Below are 7,774 nucleotides of genomic sequence, written 5' to 3' on the forward strand. Positions count from 1 at the left end.
CCAAGTCGGTGTCTGTGTGGTGGCAGGAACTGTTCATCTACAACTCTGCCGAGCCTATCGCGTCCGTCTCCATCAACGGCAGGGCCATGAAGCTGGACACGTGAGTCTTGGTGCCAGCAGCGCGCTGGCCGCCGCACCCCTGCCGCCACGCAAGCATGCCTGACAGAGCGGCGGCGCGCGTGCCTGTCTGCAGGTGGGGGTTCTGGGTCAACGACGCCTCCTCGGCGCCCGTCTACTCGGGCAAGCCCATCGTCTTCTCCATCACCAGCGACTCGGGCAGGACCCTGACCGCGACTGTCACAGACTTGAAGGCTCGAGACCTGGGGGTGCAGTTCCGCTGACCCCCGGCGGGCGGGGCGGCGCTCCTCAGGCTCAACGCTCGGCAACATCATCATCCGACTGTTGAGCAACGCACATGGACTATTTGTTTTCATCCATTCATTCGGGTCTCCCGCCACCCATTCCTTCCCCAAGCTCTTGCCCATTCCACCGCTCTGCCCGCGCAGCGCACACGCCCTTCCCTACGTAGGGTACTCCCCACATGCCTCTCCTGCTGCTACACAATTCACTACCTCCTTGACCTTCCATCCTATAAACATAATAATTTACTCCCCCCTACATGCCTTCACGTCAATGCAAAATATATAAACTCGGCAAAGAACAAGCTGACTTGGTTTGGGCGCCGGCGCTGCGCGCGCTGCCCAGCTTGCGCCACCGCCGCAGCAGGACAGAACTGACCCGCAGGACAAGCTGCTGCTGCTGCGCGCTTCGCATTGCAGCACTGCTCTCGGCGACACTTTCGGGACGCGATGGAGACTACAGCAGAAAAGAAAACAGAGGCTGCTACCGACAGAGCAGCCCCTGTTGAGGCTGCTACCGATGAGTCTGTTCCACTGACAGATGCTGCGAAGGAGGAGGCCACGGCGGACGAGCCGCATGCTTGCAAGCCCCCGAGCAACGTGAGGCACAGGGTGGCTCTGCATTCGCAGCGCAGAGCAGCATGGGAGGCTTTGCGCATGTATGCAGCCGGCCAGGCGCAGCCGGCACCGGGCGGGTGGCCGGCGGCGGCGCCGCCGCCGCCGCCAGCACGCAACGTGCCGTTCCCCACCCCCCATTACCCCGCAGCCGCCGCCCACCAACCCTGCCAAGAAGCGCAAGGTGGCGCTGTTCCTGGCCTACGTGGGGCACGGCTACCAGGGCATGCAGCGCAACCCGGGGGCTAGGACTATAGAGGAGGACCTGTTCCGGGCGCTGCACGCGGCGGGCGCCATCTCAGACGCCAACAACGACGACCACGGCTTCATCAAGGTGGGGCAGGCAGCGGGCAGCGGGAAGGCGCGCTGCGCACTGCGCGCTGCCGGGGCTGCGGCAGCGGCTGCCTGGGGGTGGTGCCTGGTGGCGTCAGCCGCGCCGCACGCGCTCTTGCGGCGCCTGGCCCCGACCGCTGCCATGGTGCGGCACGCGCGTGCGCATCCCCCACCCCCTGCAGACCCACTGGATGCGCGCTGCGCGCACGGACAAGGGGGTCAGCGCTGTGGGGCAAGTGGTGAGCCTGAAGATGGTGCTGGAACCCGAGGGCATGGTGGCGCGCATCAACGCCGCGCTTCCGGCCCAGGTGCGCGCGGGGCGGCGGGCGGCGGGTGCACCCGCCTGCCGGGCCCCTTGGGGTGTGCGGGTGTGGGCACGCGCATGTTGCGAGGGTCGTGGTCGCGCACAGCAGCAGGCAGGCAGCAAACGAGACCACCCATACGGCTGCTACCCGCCTGCCCCCTCGGCTGCCGTGGCTGCACACGCCTCTCGCCTGCCGGCCCCACGCGGGCGCCCCACCCACACACTGCAGATCCGCGTCTTTGGCTTCACCCGCGCCACCAACGGCTTCGACTCCCGCAAGCACTGCGACAAGCGCAGGCGCGGGGCCCCTGCGCGCCTGCCTGCCTGCCTGCCTGGCCTGGCCTGCTCGTCGCTGCGCAAACAGCGGCTGGGATCGCACAGAAGTCGCACTAAGCCAGCCCTGACTCCCTGCCTCCCTGCCTGCAGATACGAGTATGTGCTGCCAGAGTGGGCGTTTGACCCCCGCCAGGGCCAGGGCCGGGCACAGCGCGCAGCGGCGGCGGCGGCGGCGGCCATGCAGGGCAGCGGCGGGCAGGGCGAGCCCCCGGCGGCAGCCGCTGAGCCCCAACCACCGCAGCAGCAGCAGCAGCAGGATGGAGCGCCGCAAGATGCGGCCGGCGAGGCGCCGGCAGCAGCCGAGGCTTCCGTTCCAGCCGAGGCTTCCGTTCCAGCTGAGGCGGGAGCGGCAGCGGCGGCAGCAGTAGCGACGGATGGACCAGCGCCATCCCCGCCAGCAGCAGCAGCGGCAGCAGCGGCAGCGGCAGCAGGCGAGGCGGGCGGCACCGAGCCGGCGCCGGCAGCCGCGCCAGCCGCCGCCGCCGCCCCGTTTGTGTTTGACGAGTCGTGCAGGCAGCGCCTCACACAGATACTGACCAACGTGCGCCCCGCTGCCGCCGCACTTGGCCCTGCCGCCCTGCCGCGCCGGCTGCTCGGCGAACAGCGCCCGACGCTGGCCCTCCCTCGCCGCCGGTGCCGGGACCCCACGCTCGCCTGCTGCCCCATCTGCGCCTCGCACCGCCTGTGTGCGTGACACCGCGATTGCCCGCCCACCTCCCCTAGGGGCACACTCACTCATTGCCTGCCCACCCCACCAAGTCCCGCCCTGGTCCTGTGCAGTACCAGGGCACACACAACTTCCACAACTACACAGTGCGCAAGCACGCCTCCGCGCCCGACGTCAAGCGATACATCCTGTCCTTCAAGTCAGTCTGGGGGGTGTTTTTTGTGTGTGTCGATTGTTTTTTTTTTGAATGGTTGGCTGGCGGCTGGTGGCTGGTGGCTGGTGGCTGCTGCTGCGGCCTGGGCCAGGGCAGCCTGGGCCCTGGCCGCCACCACTGCGCTGGGCGCTGGCGGACGCAACCGACTGCCCTGCCCCACCCCTCCCGTGCCCCGCGCAGCTGCCCCGGCACCTTTGAGATCGACGGGCAGCGCTGGGTGCGCATGGTGGTGGTGGGGCAGAGCTTCATGCTGCACCAGATCCGCAAGATGGTGGGGCATGCGCCGGCCTGGCCCGCGCACCCTGCCTCCGCGCTGCGCCTACTTGCTGGCGCCTGGGCCTTGCCTCTCACCCCACCCAATACCTCATTCGATGCGCCTGTGCATCTGCACACCGGCTGTTCGCGCTTGTCACCCCTGCCAAGCCCTCCCCTGCGTGCCGGCCACAGGTGGGCATGGCGGTGGCGGTGATGCGCGGCACGGCCCCAGAGTCTGCCCTGCGCCTAGCGCTCAAGACCAGCGCAGGTGGGGAGGCCCTGCAGTCCCCGCTCACTCCGCACACTCTCGCCTGTGCTCCCTGGCTGGCCCCCGCTCCAGGGCCCCTCCTGAGCAGATGCCTGCCTGCCTCACGCGCCAGGCCGCCGTGCAGCGCCCGCTGTCCCCAACCTACCCACAACAGCAGCCCCACCACCAACCACACACACACACACACACACACACACACACACACACACACACTCACTGGCATGCTGTCACACGCGTCTCGCCGCCCCTTGCCCACCACACCCTCCGCCCCTGCTCCTCCCTACAGACCTCGACACCCCCATGGCCCCAGAGCTGGGCCTGTTCCTGGATGAGTGCTACTTTGACGCCTACAACGCGCAGTGGGCGGCCTTGCACTCCCGCCTTGCCCTCGCAGACTTCCAGCGGGAGGCTGATGCCTTCAAGGTGGGACTGTGTGGAGGGGAGGGTGTGTGGGACGTGTGTGGGGCGTGGTGGCGTGGTGCGCCGCTGTGGTGTCTGTGTGTGTGTGGGGGGGCATTCTTGTGGTGGTGGTGGTGTGTGGTTGTGTGTGTGTGCGCGCGCGCGCGTGTGGGAGTGGCGTGCAGCGCGACGGCAGAAGGGCGGCGGCGGGCATCGCGACAGGTTTGCCTGTGCGGCGCATGCCAGGAGCCAGGCGCGGCGCCCCCGCTGGTATGCCACAGCGCTGCCCTGGCGGCCCCTGCCCCTGCCCCCTGCAATGCAGGCGCAGCGCGTGTACCCTCACATCGCGGCGCAGGATGCGGCGGAGGGCGTGAACGCCGCCTGGCTGCGCACCCTCAACGAGGCCGCCTACGGCTTCAGGCGCGCAGCCGGCCTGCCCAGGCAGCGGGGGCCCGGCAGCCTCGTGGTGCAGCTGGCAGGCGGGCAGGGCACTGCATGACACAGAGCATGGCACAGCACGCGCTGCTGTACCTCTCTCACTCCCCACACCTGCCCTGCCCCCTCCCTGCCTGGCGCAGCAAGTGGGAGCAGCAGGTGTCTGCGATCCGGCAGGGAGGCGGGCGGCAGCCGCCCCCCAAGGGCGCAGGCGCGGCGGCCCTGGTGGGCGGCATGGAGACGTACGGCCAGCAGAAGCGGCTGCACAGCGGCGGCGGCGGTCGCGGTGGGCGCGGCCAGGCCAAGCGGATGTGCGGCGCCAGCTTTGGCGGGCGCGCGGGGCGCGTGCTGCCGCCGCCCCAGCAGCGGCAGGCGAGCGGAGGAGGCGGGGGCGCCCCTGTGGCGGAGCTGTCTGACTGAACAAGCAGCTGCCAGGCAGCCTGTGGCCTGCTTGGTGCGCCAATACACAGAGGTGTAACAGCAGTGGTGCTGAGCTGGTGCGGCGGTGCCACATGCACAGACGGGGGCACAGGCTGGCTCAGGTGTCTTTGCAAGCTTAAAACAAGGAGCGGGCGAGAATGAGCGCAGCGCTCCAGGGCAGAATAGGAAGGATCAGATAGGAAGTGGAGACGCAGGGAAGGGCATGCACACTGGAGGGAGGGGACAGGGAGGGGCGGGATGAAGGTATGCCAGGAGCCCCGGGGGATGTAAGAGAAACCTATGCTGCAGAGTTTGGTCGGAGTTCTTCCTCAGAGGGAAAAAAAAGGCTGGCTGGGTGTGCTTGGGTGGAAAAGAGGGGAGGGAGATTGCAAAGGGTGGGGCAAGGGGTGGGGATCGGGCCCCGTGCTGTTCAGGGCTGGCCACGGCGGCGGCTCCCGCTGCAAATCCAGCGCGGCCACTGCCCGGGGAGCACAAAGCGACGCGCTCGGGCTCGCGGCCTGGAGGGCGCCGCGCGTGGCTCTCCGCTGCGATGCCGGGGGCCGCTCAGCCCTTGAGCACGGCGTACAGGGCGTCCAGCTGCGGCTGGTACTTCTTCTGCAGCGGCGCGCGCTTGAGCTTGAAGGTGGGCGTCAGCAGCTCGTTCTCCACAGAAAAGGCGTTGGCAGGATCCTCCAGGTAGATGGCGCGCACCTGCTCAAAGCCCTGCGGCGCAGCACAGTGGGAGGGCGTGGCAGGGACCGGACAGAGGGGCGGCGGCGGGGTGGATGGGTGGGGTCGGGCAGAGGTTGGCGCGGGGGGTTGCGGGCGGGCGCAACGCATGCCGCAGGCCGGCCCGGCCGGCGCGGCAGGCGGCCGAAGGGTAGCCAGCAAGGCGGCCTGCCCGGCCTGCCCCCCCAGGCCGCTCCCACCTTGAGCTTGCTCTCCTTGGCGGTGGCGGTCAGCTGCGCCAGCAGCTCCTTGTTCACCGCCGGGTTGCGGCACAGCTCCTCCACGCTGCCCTTGGCGCCCACATGGGCGGCGATGGCCTGCCGCGGGGGAGAGGGGCCCAGGGGAGGTGCGGGTTGCGGGTGGGGTGGGGGTGGGAGGGCACAGCACAGCACAGCACAGCGCAGCTCACCTCAGCACAGCACAGCACAGCGCAGCGCAGCGCAGCGCGGCGCGGCGCGGGCGCGCACCTGCAGCTTGGCGGCCACGGGCACCACCACCGCCACCACCGAGCTCTCAAACGAGTTGCCGTACACCCAGATCTGCTCCACCGCGGCGTTCTTCTTGTACACGCCCTCCACCTTCTCCACAGCTACGTACTCCCCTGGCAGGCAGGATGCGTGGAGAGGGAGGGGGAGGGGAGGGACACACGTCAGGCCGCAGCGCCCAGGCGGCCAGCCTGCAACCGGTGCCGCCCCGCGGCGTGCCCCCCAATCGGCGCGGCCCGTGCCGTCCCGGCCTCCCCCCAGGCACCACCCACGCCAGCCCGCGCTCAGCACACACACAGCAGCGTCCGCCGTGCGCCGAGCGCCACACACACACACGCAGCACGCGCCCACCCTGGCTGAGCTTGAAGATGTTCTTGGCGCGGTCGATGATGCGCAGCGCCCCCGTGGCCGTCAGCTCTCCGATGTCGCCCGTGTGGAACCAACCGTCCTTCTCCAACACCTCGTCGGTCTTGTCCTGCAGAAGCAGGCGGCGGAGGGGGTAAGGGGCAGAGGCGCAGGCAGGCGCGGCGGTTTCGGCGGGGGGGCCGACAGCTTCGGCGCGCGGCGTGGGGGCAGTGGCAGCAGCGGGAGGCACCCAACGCACCGCCCAGCGCCACCCCCCACCTGCGCCTTGTAGTAGCCGGTGAAGACGGATGGCCCCTTGACAATCACCTCGCCCCTGCGCACAGGGCAGGGCAGGGCAGGCAGCAGGCCGCGCCACGTCGGTAGCCGTGCACACAAAGCGTGGAGCAGAGGAACGGCGCCCAATTTGCAGCGGGGCTGCGCGGCCCGAGTCCCTTGCTCCCGCGCCTGCCCCCAGCAGCCCATGGGACCCCAAGGCAAGCATCGGGCCCCACCCCCAGCCTCAGCCCCCACCTCTTTCTCATGACCACAGCACACCACCCACACCAGCCACCAAGTAACCCACGCCCACACACACCATGCACCACACCGCCACCCACCTGGGCGGCGTGGCCATCGGATCGTAGTTCATCTCTGGCACAGCCTGCAGCCGGAAGGACAGCACCGGCTGGGGCGGGCCCACGGTACCGGAGTGGTCCTGCGGGGGGATTCGGGTGTGTGCCCGGGCAGGCAAGGCAGGTCAGGCAGGCACACGGGCAGGGGCACAGAAGCTCAGCGGGCACGCGCCGGCGCCCGTAGCGTGCGAAACCGAGCGCGCAGGCCAAACAGTCGCAACGCGTGCCGGGTGCCAGCCGGAGGCAGGGATGCCGACAGCGGTGCTGCTGTTGGCGCTGCCGCCGCCCGCCTGCACACGGCACTCACCGAGATCTCGGGCACCGCGATGAAGGAGGCGGCGCAGGTCTCGGTCAGGCCGTAGCCCTGCGGTGCCAGGGAGGGTGGGGCGCGGCATCCCAGGGATGCGCTTCGCTGCTGGCTCCAGCGGCTTGCCCCGCCACCGCATCATAATCATCCCCAGCCCACCAGCCGACGTAATGGAGCAGCCGAGCCGCAGCAGGCCGCAGCAGCGCAGCCCAGTGGCAGCAGGGCACACGCGGGCGAGCAGCCGGCAGGCAGCCATGCAGCCCTGCCTGCCCCTCCTTCCCTACCTGCACCACGCGGCAGCACATGCCGACCTTGAGGAAGTCCTCGACGTGGCGGGACAGCGGGGCGCCGCCTGCAAGGGGGGCAGGCAGGAAGGCGGCAAAAAAAGGGAAGCGGTGTGACGTGATGGGAGGTCGCGTGGCGGTAGCGCAGCAGGCAGGAGGCGACTAGGCAGCAGGGGAGCGGCAGCGGCGGGCCGCAGGAGCAGCGGCGCTCGCTGGCAGCTCATGCAGGCAGCTGCTGCAGGGGTGGAGCGGGTGCCTGCGGCGCCAGGTGGCGGCGGGGTGAGGTGGCGCACCCGAGACCACCAGGCGCACGCGCCCGCCCAGCTTCTCCTTGATCTTGGAGAAGATGATCTTGTCAAAGATGGGGGCGGCCTGGGGTAGGGGCAG

General features: G+C 69.8%; 2 protein-coding genes across 2 annotated transcripts in view; one reads left to right on the top strand and one right to left on the bottom strand.

Moving 5' to 3' along the window:
• The window catches only part of CHLNCDRAFT_133159 (hypothetical protein), a gene marked incomplete at both ends in the record, with an annotated part of 4,659 nt that extends 4,318 nt beyond the window's left edge, over positions 1–341 (top strand). The window contains one exon of the mRNA XM_005851704.1: positions 194–341. Coding sequence (XP_005851766.1) covers positions 194–341 — 148 coding nt within the window. The remainder of the gene's footprint in view (positions 1–193) is intronic.
• Positions 342–4,648: 4,307 nt separating this feature from the next.
• The window catches only part of CHLNCDRAFT_29209 (hypothetical protein), a 6,565-nt gene continuing 3,439 nt past the window's right edge, over positions 4,649–7,774 (bottom strand). Inside the window, exons 9-17 of the mRNA XM_005852040.1 lie at positions 7,681–7,759; positions 7,388–7,455; positions 7,104–7,160; positions 6,782–6,879; positions 6,444–6,498; positions 6,171–6,294; positions 5,802–5,935; positions 5,535–5,651; positions 4,649–5,328 (exon numbers count right to left, since the gene is read on the bottom strand). Of these exons, the coding sequence (XP_005852102.1) occupies positions 5,170–5,328; positions 5,535–5,651; positions 5,802–5,935; positions 6,171–6,294; positions 6,444–6,498; positions 6,782–6,879; positions 7,104–7,160; positions 7,388–7,455; positions 7,681–7,759 (891 nt within the window). The 3' untranslated portion in view covers positions 4,649–5,169. The remainder of the gene's footprint in view (positions 5,329–5,534; positions 5,652–5,801; positions 5,936–6,170; positions 6,295–6,443; positions 6,499–6,781; positions 6,880–7,103; positions 7,161–7,387; positions 7,456–7,680; positions 7,760–7,774) is intronic.

Source organism: Chlorella variabilis (genome assembly GCF_000147415.1).
Source record: "Chlorella variabilis unplaced genomic scaffold CHLNCscaffold_1, whole genome shotgun sequence".
NCBI classification, from domain to species: domain Eukaryota; kingdom Viridiplantae; phylum Chlorophyta; class Trebouxiophyceae; order Chlorellales; family Chlorellaceae; genus Chlorella; species Chlorella variabilis.